We start from the raw sequence: 15661 nt of genomic DNA on the forward strand, positions 1-15661 counted from the left end.
AGTTGATGGCTGTGGGTTTTGCTTGACCTAGCCACATTTCCCAGCCTCTTCTAGTAACAAGCCCTGCCTCCCTGACTCCCCAGTGAAGGAGTGCCTTATGACCAAGACCTGACCAGGGATGACCGTGTGACCACCTTTGGGCAGTCCTAAAGGATGCGGGGAGATTTGGCTCTTTTTCCTCTGGGGTTATTGATTTGGGATGATGTAAGCTGGGGGCCCATCTCTCCCTGTGGCAGTGAAAGGACATGGAGGAAGTCCATCTGGAGGACAACCAGGTCACAGAGAAAGAGGCAGCTGCAGGGAGGGAGAAGGTACAGCACCGAGCCTCTAATCCAGCCGGGCAGGAACTTCCCAGTTACATAAGCTGAGCTGATAAACCTCCCTTTTCACTTAAACTCGTGCTTTGCTCACCTGTAACCAAAGGTCATGGCTAATATATTCCCCTTTACTCGCACAGACATGAGGAGACCTCTGCTGCTTGCCATTAAGAAATCCTGCCCAGACTCTGGCTCAGTCCCTTTAAAGAGCTTCCCCTGGACCCTCTTTGGAAGGGTTAGAGAACTGGATCCTCAGCATTTCTTTTTAGCTTTCTGGGCTTCTGGCCATCCTCTCTGGCTTGCCTGTCACTTCCTGAGAGCAGGCTGGGTGCAGGGGTTCCCTGGCTCTGTATTCCAGGGTTCCAGCCAGCACTTTCCCTCCAGGTCTGGCGTTTCTTCAGATAAGTAAACTGGGAACAGATCCCGCACCTGAACTGCTCTCTGGGCCATCCTGCACAGCATGTCTGCCCCTGTTGGCTGGCATTTATAAGGATCCTGGGCAGATGCCACCTCCTCTGTAAAGGCATCTCTTCCCTTGGCCCTTTACTGATCCCTGCCACTGTCAAGCAAGATCCTTCCTCCTCTGAAGCCCAGAGTTTGTGGTTTTCTATCTCCCCTTTTTGCAATCTGATTTGGGTTCCCGCCCACAGCTCAGAAACCATAAGTCATGTTGGGAGACTTGAGTTCAAGTTCCAGATTTACCAATCTCTGAGCCTTCATTCCCTTGTCTTAAAAAAATGAGACATAGTTGGGCGTAGTGGCATACACCTGTAATCCCAGCACTTGGAAACTGAGGCAGGAGGATCGCAAGTTCAAGCCTAGCCTGGGCAACTTAGCCACTAAGTGAGACCCTGTCTCAAAAAAAGTGGGGCTGGGAGTGTAGCTCAGTGTGAAGGCCCTAGGTTCAATCCCTAGTACCACAAAGCAAAACAAAACAAAATGAAAACCCCTTAAATGTGCTCTGCTGACTGTGATAGCATACCCAGGAGGAGTCAGCTGAGGGTCTTGAGGGCTTCACAGAGGATGAGGCCACTGAGGCAGGGGAATATGTGACCCAGGAAAGGGCACTGGCCTGTTGTGTACAAGTTCAGAGGCCCAAGTGACTCCTTGGGAAAATGGGGGGAGATGGGAGGGAAGGGGATAATTCAAGGTGGTTCGAGTGCAGGGTACAAGGGTGTGATGTGAGACAGGAGCAGGGTTCTGAGGTCAGCGGGTGCCAATCACGTGGGGCCTTGAGGGAAGTTTCAGGAGCAGATCACCCCAAGGGCAGAGAGAGCTCTTGCACAGCTGGCGTGGCCAGGAGTGCATTCAGAGAAGACTGTGCTAGCTTCTTGGTGCCAGTGAGACCAGACAGAAGGCAAGGCTGAAAACAGGAGATGGACCAATGTGATTGGGTGAAAGATATGAGGGACCCCGGGGAAAGGCAACCCGAGCCATTTGCACTGCCGCGGCAGGGGTAGGACTATGGCGTCTCCCCTGTGTGGATTGGCTTCAGCTGGGCACAGCGGCCTCGGGGCCTCGGGTTCTCAGGCTTCTGAGTCACCTCCTAGGGTTCATGGTTACCCCAAGGCCAGGTTAGCCTCCTTCCTCTGTCCTAATTGCTTCCTGCCAAGGGAGCTGCCCCCTCCAGGTGTCCTTGAGGAAAACCTTGTAAAAGCAATCAAGCGTTCAGAAAGAAGCAGGTACCTCCGGCTGCGACCGCCCCCAACCCCTGCAGGGAGTGGCACTGCTCTGGATGCTGGGCTGTTCTGAGAGGAGCACTCCATCCCCACCCCTGTTCTCCCACAGCTGGGCCAGTTTAGGGGTCTCAGGGCTGGAATCCTGTGGGTGGAGGAACAGGCTTGCCTTGAACAGCGGACAGGTGAGGCTCGCTGAGCTCCCTGGCATCACAAGGCTGCATCTGTACATAAACAGGGGTGTTTTTCTAAATAAGCCAAAGGTGCCACGCACTGTCTAGCTGCATACTTACGGGGCTGCTTCCACTCCAAGAGTACCTTTTTTCTTCCTTTCCTTTCCTCCCTTTCCTCTTTCCTTCTTTCCTGCTACCAGGGATTAAAACCAGGGCCTTACACTGAGCTACATCCACAGCCCTTTCTAAAAAATTTTTATTTTGAGACAGGGTTCCAACTAAATTGCTAAATTGCCCAGGTTGGATTTAAACTTGTGATTCTCCTGCCTTGGTCTCCTGGAAGGCTGGGATTATATGCATGTGCCATCACACCCAGTTGTACCGTTTCTTTATTTGTGCAAAGGGCAGCATATGAACTAATTCCTCCCAGGCTCTTGGCTTTTCTTCCCACTGGCCACTATCCCCTCGTTTGGGTTCTTGTGATAACTTCCACCGGACAGAGAGAAAAATTAAGTTCCCACGCTTGCTGCCATTAGCTTCCTTTTGGGGGGAAATGCTGTGCTGTGTCCAGTCTGGCTCAGATGATTGGATCAAGAGAAGACCTTTGACCTAGGGGTCATCCCAAAAGCTAAGCCAACCCAAGTAGATCCTGTGGCTTGAGAACTGGAACTAAAAGACAGAATGGAGATGTCCATCACTGCTAGGTCTTGATGCAGAGATGGAGATGCAGCCACTCTGTGCAGGGAAGCCAAGCAAGTATGAAGAGAACACAGATGCAGATACTGTGTATGGGAGAAGAGCCTACAAGCTTAGAGGGCCAGTCCTATGCCCTTGAGACCCAGCCTCCCTGACTTTCCATCTCCAGGGTCCCTTTTGATCTGCTCCCCTCTTTCTTTGATGCAAGTGGGTTCCTGTGCCTTGAGACCAGAGTCCTTGCCAGAACAAAGACCTTGGCCTCAGGAGATCCCTGAGGTGTCCCCACTGTATGGGACCCCTAAATTTCTATCACCCCTACCCCAGCCCCACCCCAGCAGGAAGAGCACAGGTCTCAGCACAGTCACATCTTTTATTCATTGTCAGTGGGAAACACACACAGCACACGGCACAGGGGTGGACAGTGAGGCAGTCACTGTGGGCACAGCACATCCTCAGTGGATGGGGCGACACCAGGGAACTCGTGGTGAGTTGGGGCCCTTCTGCCACACAGCCCCTCAGCTTCCCCAGGCACACTGCTGCTGCTGCTGCTGCTGCTGCTGCCCTGGCCTGACTGGCTGGTCCCTAAAGGAAGGGGCCACACCTGGATGCCCTGTCCTGCCCCCACACTCCCGCAAAGATACAAAGAAAACCTTGAAGTTTTCAGAAAGAAAATCTTATATTTTTCTGAGACTCTTAAATTGAAGATTTGAATGATTTCTTTTTTCAAGAATGATGAATAAAATATGTAAGAAATGAATTTTTGTGCCTACAGTGATCTCTAAAATCAACACAAAGCCTCACCCAGGGTGGATCTTCAGGAAATATTTGTTGCTTTAATAAACTTTCTGTGTAAAAATATTTACAATGTCAGCTTGATAACCTGCCTAGAAACACCAACTTCTTCCCCGATTCTCTTTCTACCCCACACTAACTTTTCTCTCTGCAGCAGGGTGGTTTTCTGTCTCTAGGGATTCCCATTGCCAGGCAAAAGAAAGGATTTGGTGCCTTTGCTTGTGAACTGATTTTTTCTGAATTTTTGACTCAAAGGTAAGTTAAATAATACTGACTATAGTTCTGAGGACTGGAGCGGTCATCTGAAGAAGCCTGTGCTGATGACTTTTGGAGATAAAAACTAAAAGTCCTATCAATTAACCCAAAAAGATGAAATGAGGACAGGATACGTGAGAAGGCATATTCTGGAACCTCGTAATTCAGAGTTGCTGTAAGACGATACAAAATTTCAAGGGGACTTTGGCTATACCAGTGACTTAACTGTCTGACTATTTTTGTGCCTGTGTAAGCTATTATAAATCTCTGCTTGATGGCAAGCACCTCTGACCTGAAGCCGAGATGGAGGGCCTGTCCCTCTTCTCAAAGCAGGGCTAGTGCTCCACCACATGAGCTCATGGGCACACAGTCCTTGTGATACCCAAAAGAATGTGGGAGCCAGGCCTGGCCTGCCTGTGTCTCCCTGCCACCACTGAGAAGATGGTCTCACACTGGCCTTGCATTGGGTTCACTCTGCTGGGCTGTCTGAAAACCCTTGGTCTGACCACCACACATCACCCATGCATGGGTACATGTCCAGCAGCCTGGTGGAGCATGCTCTCATTGGTAGGACTTGCCTACCAACTTGGAAAAAACAAAAATCATTCTCCTAGGGAAGAAGATGGTGGTAAAGACAATGCAAGACACTTTCCAGGGTTCTCAGTCAGAGGTCTTTAAGGATAGCATTGGCCTATTAGCAGCACTGTGCAGAAGCCAAACACAGGATGCCTGAAAATGTAGGGCACTCCAACTGAGTCCCTATTCCTTTTTGAAAGACCTTAGCTTCAGGAACTTTAGCAGAAAGCTTACAGAAGACGAAAGCCAACTTGGCTTAACCCACAGCCGGCCTCTGCACAAATCAGACGCGCAAATGAGCAAGGAAGAGAATGCTTCTCTTAGTGAGCCTGGGTTCAAGTCCTAGCATTATATCACTTCCTGACTATGTGCTCCAGAACAAAGGGCTCCCCCACCTCTGAACTGTAGCTTCCAAGTCTGGAGAGAAAAAATGAAGATCCCTATCTCCCTGGGCTGTGAGGATTGAATGAGATGGGGCAGAAAGAAAACCTTTGAAAGCCATGAAATTCCATGGGACTGGGAGTTAAGCTTGATTCAGGGCAGGAACCCTGTTTAGCAAAAAGCTTTTCACCAGAAGATTCAGTCTGGGTATGGGGCATTTATGTATCTGTGGTGCTGACTGACAGCACAAGACACACCTAATACCCAGTTCCTGAGAGTGATGGAACATCCTTTGAGGCATTACTAGATAAATACCTGCTAGCTACTATCTGAGGATATGAATTCTCTAGCCTCACCATGTGATTTGGTCATAGGCAGGACAGAACAAGGTGGCAACCCAGTGACCTTGCAACCTCCAAGGGTCACAAGAAGGAAGGTCCAATAGCGCTTGGGACCATAGGTCAGCATACTCAAGTTTCCACCTGCACAGTCAGGACAGGTGAGCATTTGGAAGTCAGGGACAAGCTGCATCACTTTCCTGCAGACACCTTTCCCACCATCACATGCCCTGGCTCTGCAGTCATTCCCCACTCCCACCCTGGGGGGACAGCATCCTTGTACTAGACTGTTTTTACCAACAGTTCAAGAGGAAGTCAACTGTCACTGTACATCAAAGCTAATTTTTGATTACAAGTACAGGAGAAAGTAAAGGGAACAACTTGATGGAGAAGCAAGATGAATTTTTCTGGCAGTCAAAGCATGCAGCTGTAGAGCTCATAGATTCAAAAATCAGAAAGCAAAGCCAGTGCACTAGGAAGGTGCAGATCTAGGCCTAGGGGTTAAGAAAAGCCTTTCAAATGGAACACACCCAGTACAGTTTTAGGCGTTTGGTCTATGAATGCAGCCTGGGAGCTTAATCAATAGCCAGGTGGTCCTTTTCTTCTAGCTCCTTCTGTATCTGAGGCAGTGAACGAACAAGCCCACCCCAGAAACCAAACCAAACTCAGAAACAAACCACCAATGTATGGGATATACACTTGTCCCACTCCTGGTAAATGCTGCCATTTCTGTCTCTGAAGTCAGCACCCAAAGTGTGCAATAAAGAGTCACTTGTTGAATTGAAAAAGGTAATAAAAAGAAAGCAGCAGAAGCAGCAAAAACTGCTGATGGTGACAGCTCAGGACTCAGCCTGACTCCCACCGCCAAAGGGTTATCTGTTAGGTACGGTGGTATTTCCTCCCCTTTACCTCTCTTTTCCCCCTCTGAAAATTAGCATTTCTATATTCATTTAATCATTTTCATAAGAAACCAAGTAATATAGAGTATATTTAATATTCTAACTTAATAAGATGATTTTGGCTCTTTTAAAGGGTACTAAAAAAATAAGAATTACATAGATTTTCACTTTTCTTAAAACCTCCATTCACATGGCTCCTAAATGTCTGAGTTCTTTCCACCTGGGTGGAGCTGGAAGACCCAATAGTGCCTTTCAAACCAGCCAAACTTCCTCCCACTTCTTCTCAGCTGGGCACAACAACCCTCTCAGAGACCGTGACCACCGGAAGTTGCCCCTTTATGAGCTTCCAGAGGGCAAGGAATATGTCTTGTAAAATACCATAGTCTTAGCACCTAAAGGTGCCTGGCATTAAATAAGTGCTCAATAAACATTAGCTGAAGAAAGGACTGAATGAACACTCTGAAGGCTGTGGGCCAGAGAGACCAGACAGAGTCAAAGGGGCAGGGCAGAGACCACATTTAAGGGATCTGAGTCCTTAGGAAAGGACAGACCCACTTTGGCCCTTTGGAGCCCTGAGAGACCCCATTCCATAAAGCACAATCCCAGGAACAACAGGATTTCAAAGCAGAACCCAACCCCCCTCCAAACTCTGCCTTTTAGGGTAAAAGCCAACTCCCCTATGGCCAATAGATGTTGGTTCTGGGCCAAGGCCGGGGATGGGACTAGATGACAGGCTATCCAAGGACCTGTCTCCTTTACAGGGTTAGGTGGTCCCTCAGGGAACTTGACTGAGGGGAGGAAGGGTTTGGGCAGTGGAGTGGGTAGACTGGAGAGTGAGGCTAGAGTGTCCCTCCCCCTGGGGAAAAGCCAGCCAGAGAGGTCATCAGGTTGGGAGGTGGCCTTGCCCCTCCTGGCCAGGGGCTCTGCCCCTCACCAGCCTCTACTTCTGCATGTCGCACTGCAGCAGCAACACAATAGATGGGTCACTCTTGGCCGCCTCCTTGAACTCTTCCAGTGTGATCTGGTCATCCTTATCCTGGTCCATCTTCTTGAAGATCTTGTCTACACGCTGCTGGGGTGTGAGCCCATCCTGGTTCATACGCATCATGATCACAGTGCCTACCATCTTGTAGATAGCCTGCAGTGGGGACGAGAAGGAAGGTGTGAGCACCCACACAAGGCAGGGAGGGTCGAGGGTGAATAAGAGGGCCCTGGGAGTGGGCGGGAAGAACACTGGGGAATGGTGAGGGTACTGGAAGGTGATATGTGGCCATCAAGACGGAGTATTTGGGCTGGGGATTTAGCTCAGCGGCACAGGGCCTGCCTGGCAAGCGCGAGGTCGTGAATTCAATTCCCGGTACTGGAAAACGCGCCCCCCCCCCAAAAAAAAGACTGAGTATTTAATGAGTACCTCAAACAAAGCACATCTCAAACACAATTCCTCACTCCAGCCTATGCCTCCTCCAGAGTTCCGTCTCAGTGAGCAGCTCTCCTATTCTGCCAGTTATTCAAACTCCAGACCTAAGTCATTCTTCAGTCCCCTCTCCACACTCTGCAGCCAATCCTCCAAGGAACCTTGGCAGCCTTGATTTTGCCAGCGATCCCACCCCCACCCACTTCCTACCCCTCCACAGCCCCTGCATGTGTGCAGCCTCCACCAGCTGCCCCAGAATTCCCCTTCGTGGTCACCCTGCTGCTGCTGCCCTCTCCCCTCACCTGTTCTCCATACTCAGAACAAACTCAAAGCTTCTACCCGAGTCTGAGAGGCACAGTATTGGGCCCCTGCTCCTTATCTGACCTCCTTAGGGTCACTCTCCCCTCTACTCCTTCCTCTCCTACTAACCTGGCCACTGGCCACTCCCTGAACTTGCAAACAAAATCGCACCTGCATTTACTGCTCCCTTTGCACAGGCATTGGGTTAGCTCCTCGCCTGATTCGAGCTCACTCTTTCCTTATTCTGCTTATCCTCTTCATACTGCTGGCCAACAAGGCACTAGGTTTAACTTTTAAAATTTTTCACTAGAAGGAATCCCCCTGAAAGCAAGAACTTTGTTTTTTTCAGATGTTGTTGTTTGCTTGCTCGTTTTTTGAGACAGGGTCTCACTATGTAGTTCAGGCTGGCCTTGAACTAAGTGTGTAGCATAGGCTGGCCTCGAACTCACAGAGATCCTGCCTCAGCAGTGCTGGGGTTGTACAGGTGTGCATCAGTATGCCTGGCTGAAAGCAGGAATTTTGAACAGTACCTGGCATGTAACAAACAGTCAAAATTTATTAGCCTAAAGAATAAATAAGTTAAGAATGTAAACTGAGCTGGACTTGGTGGTACATGCCCGTAATCCTAGCACTGGGAAGGGTGAAGCAGGAGGACCATGAGCTCAAGGTTAGTCTGGACTACAAAGCAAGATCTTATCTGAAAAAAACAAAACCAGGACACCACAAAACAACACTAACAACAAAAACCCTTAGAGTCTGGAGTCAGGCTCCCCTGATTTGAATCATAAACAGCCACTTGCTACCATTTCCTTGTGTGTGTGTGTAAAATGGGGCTTCTGACAGTGGCTGCCCCTTATGTAAAACAGCCCAGGGCTTGCAATGGATCGCTAGACCCTGGGTGGGGAGAGCTGGGGCATAGCAGGAGCTCCCCAGGCCTGGGCACCCCCTTCCCCGCGCACCTCGATGATCTCCAGCATCTCAAGGCGCGTGATGCGCCCGTCGCCGTCCAGGTCGTACATCTCAAAGGCCCAGTTGAGCTTCTGCTCGAAGCTGCCGCGGGAGGTGACCGACAGGGCGCAGATGAACTCCCGGAAGTCGATGGTGCCGTCGCCGTTCTTGTCAAAGGTGCGGAAAGCGTGCTGAGCAAACTTGGAGGCGTCGCCGTAGGGGAAGAACTGAGGCCGGTGTGGGCATGGGGCACACGTCAGATTCTCCTCACCTCCCCGCTGCCCCCACCTTCCTGGGCGCCCGTCCCACCGCTCTTGCCCCCTTAGGAACTGGGGTCCCGGGGTCCGCCTGCACTCACCTTGATGTAGAGCTGCTGGAACTCCTCCAGGTTGAGGATGCCACTGGGACAGTCCTTCAGGAAGCCTTTGTACCACTGCTTCAGCTCCTGCTCACTGAACTCTGTGTTCTGCACCAGGTCCTCCAGCACCTCGGGGGCCAGCTTGCTGTTGGTCTTCCCCATGGCAAGGCCTAGAGGACAGGGAGTTCCCTCAGCTTGGCCCTGGGCAAGGCCCTCACATTAGCAGGATTCCCCAGGCCCCTCCCCCGCCCCCGCCACAACACACCCTTCCATAGGGAGCCTGACTTCCTAGCCAGGATCCTCTTTATCAACAGGGTCTCCTCCTTTGGCCACGCAGCCCAACAACTCCCATCAGGGTACAGCAAGGCTCTGGCTTTCTCCCACCCCTCCCCATGGGAAGCCCACCTTCCCTGGTCCATGGTCCCTGCCCAGCATACCCCTCACACCTCCTGCCTTAACAGCACCACCTCTCCCCCCGACAACACCCTGAACCTCAAGAAAGCTCCTCTGAGCCTGAGGAGCTCCAGCCTTCAAGATCTCAGCTGGCCCTGCTGGTGACCCCTGCTGCGGCACACCATGACCTCCATTCTCACCTCTCCTCTTCCACCTTCCATAGCTCCCCACACCCATAGCACAAAGCTTCAACTCCTCTTCTTGCTGTGCAGGGATTTCTGCTTGCAGCCCCCTCCCTCCTGGGCAAGCTCCTCTCCTGCTAGGACCAAAGGCAGGTTTCTTATGTGTGTCCCTGACACCGCCTCTCAACGCCTTTCCAGCCACTCCCTCCTTCCTGTGTACAAGTAGGAATCTTAGCCTAGAGCACTGATGACTCTGAGGTACAGTATGCTTTTGATTAACTCCTTCGTCTCCAAAGCATTTATTGAGACTGACTATGTGCTAGGCCTTGAGCTAGGGATGGGGACAAAGCCAACACAAACCAACCAGCAGGAACTCATAATTGAGCCAAACAGGTGGAAGGCTGACTGTAGTAGGCCTTCCATCCATGCCAAGTACCCACAGGGAACAGAACCTGGAGGCTTTTAAGCAAGGGTTGTAAAACTAACATTCATTGCACAATATTTACATGTTGCTTCATTATGCCAGGTCTTAATCTTGGTGCTGGGGAGCCAGAGAGAACACAAACATGTAGGGAAGTTTTCCTTTGGCTACAGTGTGCAAGATGACTTGTAGGGGAGGTGGGCAGGGCAGGGAGGAACCGGTTACACAGTTTAGGTGACAGATGATGATGCTGGGACAGGAGCTATCGAGAGAAATGGATGGACAGAGAGATCCTAGGACAGGGCTTGGTGACTGATTGGATGTTAGGGTGTGAGTGGGAGAAAGGTTGAGGCGAATGTTCAGATTTGGGGCTGAATAGATAGAGTGGTTGCTTCTGAGAAGGGGAGGTCAAGTCAGCCCTCAGCCCCTCATGTAGCCTGTGCCAGAGAAAACATTTGCAGAGGGAGGTACGGGGCCTTCCCGGAAGACTGGACACTTCTGCTGGTTACCATGGAGATCATGAAGCCTGCGTTTCCCAGGACACAGTTTGGGACATGCCTTTCACCTGCCTGGAGTTTCTTTAGCTGTCCAGGCTCCCACTGCTGGTAAACTGTCCTCAAGATACACTGAAAAAGGAAGCTCTTTAGCAAAAAGAATTATACATCTGCAGCCACCCATGCCAGTGTGGTCTCTAATCCTTACTTTTGGGCATGCCCTGAGTCACCAGATCAGTGTGTGGACAGTTTCATGCCCCCACCCTTTTGCTGGGCAACTTCCAGTTCGTTATAATATATCTCTGGCACTCACGCTCCTCCACCCGGCCACGAAGATCAAGGAGCAGCAAAATGCTGCAACATCCTTCTTTACCTACCACCCCCAGAGGGTGAGGCATCCCATTCCCTCAGGAGAGCTGGCGGGTGGGGAGGCTGCCATCTCCAGGAGCTTGGGGCTGTGGAGCCCAAGACAGCTGCACTGGGGTCAGAGTCAAAGGTACCCCTGGCACACCCATGGGCAGAAGGAGGCAGTGTTTCTGGTTGCTCCCTCTTCAGGTTCAAAGATTTTGCAGGCTCAGGGTACCGGGGAAAAAAGCTGGAGAACCCAGAGGCAGAGGTGTGTGCTGGGGGAGGCAGAGCCTCTCCCTGTATCTCACATGCGGTTGCCTGAGTGCCTGCCTGAGGGACCGGGACTGTGTGGGAGGGTGTCAGTGTATGAGACTGAAAATCTGCCAGAGTGCGCACGTCTCCGTGTGTGTCGTCGTGTCTGTGTGTGGCCCTCATCTCCTGCCCCTTTCTCCTGCCTCTCTGTGCTGCCTTCCCCCCAACTCTGTTCTATCCCTGTCCCTGTTTAGTCCCATGCCCAACGAGGCCTAGGCCTTCCTCCATTTCTTCTCAGCTCCTCTCCTGCTCTTGGTCCGTCAGGTCAAAGCTAACAGTGCCTTCTGAGGTCATCCTCTTATTTTAGTGACAAATGAAACTGAGAGAAGAGAACACTGGTTCAAGGTTACCCAGCGGGTCAGCGAGGGAGCCTGGTGAGCACCCATGCTGAACCCTTGCCACCTGCCTGGACCACCTTCTCCACATCATGGCTACTCTAGCTCACCACAGACCTTCTCCACCCCCATTTGCCTTCTGCAAAAATCAGGATCTAATCTCCCGTTTGGCCTCAGTGGGATCATCTTGCCTGACCTCCAGGCCATGATCTCTGGTATCCAGAAATATCCACTTTAGTGCTGGTACCACTAGTACTTGAATAATCATATCTACAGCCACTCACCCTCAGCCTGAGGCGATCTGTCTCTCTTCATTGCCTCTTCCCTCTTTCCCTCATCCCTGGGTTCTGGGGGGAAATATGATCTGTAAACTACTTCAGATTGCCCCCTCTCCCTCTCCCCCAGGTTCAACTTGCCATCAAGTCCCATGGTTTCTTCTTTTGAAACACTCTTGGAATCTTCACTATGTCTATGGCCAGAAGCACAGCTATGGGGCTGAAATCTACCCGGGGCTCCGCTTGCAAAGCCAGGCCCATGCCTGTGAGGCTCATCTGCCTTGCAGGAAGTCCCTTCCTTCTTACGCCCCTATGCCCCCAGAATGCCTCTCCCCATCCCGCAGATATTGCCATATAGGGTAGAGGTAGCCATGCTTGTGAACCCTTTGACTTCAGAATTTTCTAGAATCTGGTCTCAAGGTGTCCACCTGGTAGCCTCACCTTCCACTGCTCCCCTTTACTCTTCTTGAGCCAGGCTTCTCACAACAAGAACCTGCACCATCTACTGCTTAGCTAGTTCCCTCGCCCCTGCCATCCTCTCTTCTCCTCTGGGCCAACCCAAGCTGCATTCAGCCTTCAGGGCCTGGCTGAAACCTGCTTCCTTATCAGCCTTTTCAAGCCTGGGCAGTAGCCAGGCAGCAGCATGGGCTCAGCACTCTGGGCATGAGTAGACCATGGGAAGCAGGGAAGTGGAACCCCCACAGCCATGAAGCCCTCTGGCCCTCATCTGGTGCTCTCGGATTTCGAAGAGGCCTCTGCATTCAACCCCTGGCTGAGCCAGGGAAAGTTTTCTGGGGCTTTCTGCTCAATGGTAAAGAGTTTATCCCCTTCTAGTAGGATCCAGAACACTTCTAAGCAGCTTGGACAGAGAGAGAAGTGCTTTTCCCATTGTTCCTGAGTTAGCTGTCATGCAGCCGTCACCCATAGGCTCCGGCCCTGCCCTCTGCATCTGCACAGAGCCCATTGCTGAGACCTGAAAGAAGTGCCTAGGGCTCAGCCATGTCCAGTGGCTGTCTCTTCGTAGGTTATGTGAGAGGACCAGTGCCCCCTTTTCCTCCTTGAAACTATGTCGCCCTGTTTTGTTTATCTGTGCTCTACTGCACCTCTTGGAAATGATGGAACTCAGAGCCAGGGAAAGGAAGGGTTCACCCAAGGTCAACTAGAGCCCATCTGCAGCAAATTGAAGGCCAGAACCTAGCCAGGGGCATGTTTTGTTGGAGCTGTAGCCTCTGAAGCCTGTCTTCCAGCTCAGAAGTCACTGGCCCAGGCCCAAACACAAAACCACTGCCCCTCCGTGGTTAGAGGCATCTTCGAGAGCACTCAGGGCTGTGGGCTTCAAATGGAGAAGTGGCAGTGAGATTGGGAGGGACTGAAGGAGGCAATAATCCCACACCCTCGCCCAGCTTCAGAGGAGCTGGTGCTGAGGCGGTTGCCATGGTGACAACAGCTCCCTGGTCAGGAGATTTTCTCTCTTTTCTCTCCTCCCTTTGCTGTTCTCCAAGCAGCAGCAACAGCAGTAGTAACCAGGTCTTCTTCTTCTCCTTTTTAAGGAGAAGTGACAAAGGGTAAGCCCTGTTGGCCACCTCCAGTTTTGAGCTGTGCATGCCAGGGGTGGGCTGGTTGTCCAGGAGAAACTCCTAAGAGAAGGAGATGGGAGGGTATGTGGGAGAGGGTGGCTTGAACCCACGCCTGGGTAAGATCCAATACCCCTCAGTGAGAATGGAAGCCCTTAGGCCTCTATTCTGAAATGTGCTAGTGGTTCAGAGCCCTGTTCTCCCAAATCAGTCATCAAACCAGAGTCTGTCAGTTGGAAGGCTGTTCAAGATCACCTCAACCAGTTCACCCTCATTCTTGTCCCCTTCCCTGTATTGTGAAAGCTCAGAGAGAGAAAAGTGACTTGGCCACTGAGCCAAAGGCAAAATTTGCACCCAGGTCTTCTGCCTTCCAGGTTCAGGCCACCTTAAGGAAAGGAGCCACGCAGACTCCGTGGGGCTTAGCAGGGTCCCTGCCGGGCAGCAGGAAGATAACAGCGAGAGGGGCGACTACCAGAGTGGAAAGTTGGATCAGAACGACCTGGGAGGTGGGATGAGGGGACCTGGGATTCTGGCTGTGAGGGAAGCAAGCAGAAGAAGCTGTGGAGGGTGGAGTCCGGGCACTGACCAGTGGGGTACAGGTGCTCCCTGAGAGTAAGGGCATCCCTGCTTCAATCTCCAGACAGGAGAAGAGGCCAAAAATGGGGCCACTGCCTGCTACGGGGGGGGGGGGGGCGGCCACTGGACGTGCCTCTGCTACGAATGTCTGCCAGCAGGACAGGAGGGGAGGGGTCCCTTCTTCGCTCCTTCAGGTCCGCTTTAGAAACGGAAGTGGGGATGATGTGAGCACCGAGTGGGCTTTCTAGAAGTGGGGCAGTCTTTGGGTGGTGTGAAGGGCGGTGAACTGGGGCTATGAGTGGGGGCTATGTGGAAGTGGGAGGCTGCCACAGAGCTGGGCAGGCCTCTTCTCTCCAAAGGTAACAGGAGGGAGGGTGACTTGCGCCTCCTTGAGCACCAGCTACACCCCAGCCCCAGGTGCCGGTGGGGGGGGCGGGTACCTGCGGGCTGAGCAGTGGTTGTGTTGGGGGTAAGGAAGCGGCTCTGCTTCCTCTCCTGGACTCAGGGGACGGCCTGAGGTAGAGGTCCCCTGCCCAGGGCCTGGATCTCCAGATGCTGCTGCCTGTGGCGGACCTAGGGTCAGCGACGGATCAAGGGGCAGGGGAAGAGGATGGGAAGGAAAAGTGGAGGGGGAGGGACCCATGGCCTCCGCCCGGGGGTGACTCCAGGAGCCCAGCCCCACCCGCATTACCTGAGGCCGCTAGCCGGTCGCTGGATGGTTCCGAGCCTCGGCAGCGGCGGGGAAGAAACAGGCTCGCGGGCGGGCGACTGGGGTGTCCAAGGTCCGCGCTGGAACCGCCTCCCAGCTCTTGTATCACTAAGTGCCTCTCGGAGGCAACAAGATTTGCACAAGACCCGCCCCATCCCGGGCAGTATGGACGTCGATTGGCTCTGTTGGGGCCGAGTGGCAGGCGGGGTTCCAGGTGGAGCTAGGGTGGGCGGTGAAGAGTAGCTAAGGGAGCGCGCCTCGCCGGCCCGCGCTGACCTTCCCTGAGTCGCCAGGGTTGCGGGGAGGCTTTACCCCCACCTATACCCCAACCTTGAGGCTCAGACCCCGGTGCGCAGTCTAGAGTGAAAAGTACGGATGACTGAAGCGGATTCGCAAAAACAACCGCACCGTTGCTATGGAAACGGGAGAACCGCCGCCGAGTCTGCAAGCCTTCTCTTCCAGCGCCCGGGTGGTGGTGGGGGTGGAAGAAGGGGTGACTCACAAGATGAGACCCTCCCCCCATATTCCTACCCGATATTGGAGGGAGACAAAGACGAGCTGCCGAGCGCCATGGTAGCGGGGGAGGGGACCGGGTAGTTAGCAGCTCGGGCTTTAGCACACCAGCGCCTCACGCTCCCCTCCGCCGCCCGGCTGAGCTGAGGTGGCTGCGCGCGCCGGGCGCAGTGTGGCCGCGAGGAGCCCACCTCCACCAGTCACTCCCTGCAGCCACCGCTCCAGCCCAATTCAGAGCCCTTCCTAGACAGGCCCCATCTTTATTTCTCGAGGACCGGGATACCTCTCTCGTTCTGCCCCGGAAGGAGCCCTCCACCGACCCCATGGACCCCTCCATTCCCCACCCTCCCGTGTTCCCGGCGCACGGACGGAGCCGGTTCCCCGCTGCCGCCAGTCTCCGGCCTCG

The 15661-nt window shown here is 52.9% G+C and overlaps 1 protein-coding gene across 2 annotated transcripts; it reads right to left on the reverse strand.

The window, feature by feature from the left end:
• Window positions 1-3212: 3212 nt before the first annotated feature.
• Window positions 3213-14882, reverse strand: Hpcal4 (hippocalcin like 4). Of its 2 annotated transcripts, none has more exons than XM_005395263.2 (4): window positions 14725-14882; window positions 9124-9293; window positions 8777-8992; window positions 3213-7241 (listed from the first exon to the last, which is right to left on the reverse strand). In XM_005395263.2, exons 2-4 carry the CDS (start codon window positions 9283-9285, stop codon window positions 7044-7046), a joined length of 576 nt encoding a protein of 191 aa, XP_005395320.1. In that variant the 5' UTR covers window positions 9286-9293; window positions 14725-14882; the 3' UTR covers window positions 3213-7043. The 2 variants fall into 2 exon arrangements, with proteins under 2 accessions (XP_005395320.1, XP_013375104.1); XM_013519650.1 differs by lacking the exon at window positions 14725-14882 and adding an exon at window positions 9717-9839.
• Between the last annotated feature and the right edge of the window lie 779 nt (window positions 14883-15661).

Source organism: Chinchilla lanigera, unplaced genomic scaffold (assembly GCF_000276665.1).
Source record: "Chinchilla lanigera isolate Chin_1 unplaced genomic scaffold, ChiLan1.0 scaffold00051, whole genome shotgun sequence".
NCBI lineage: Eukaryota > Metazoa > Chordata > Mammalia > Rodentia > Chinchillidae > Chinchilla > Chinchilla lanigera.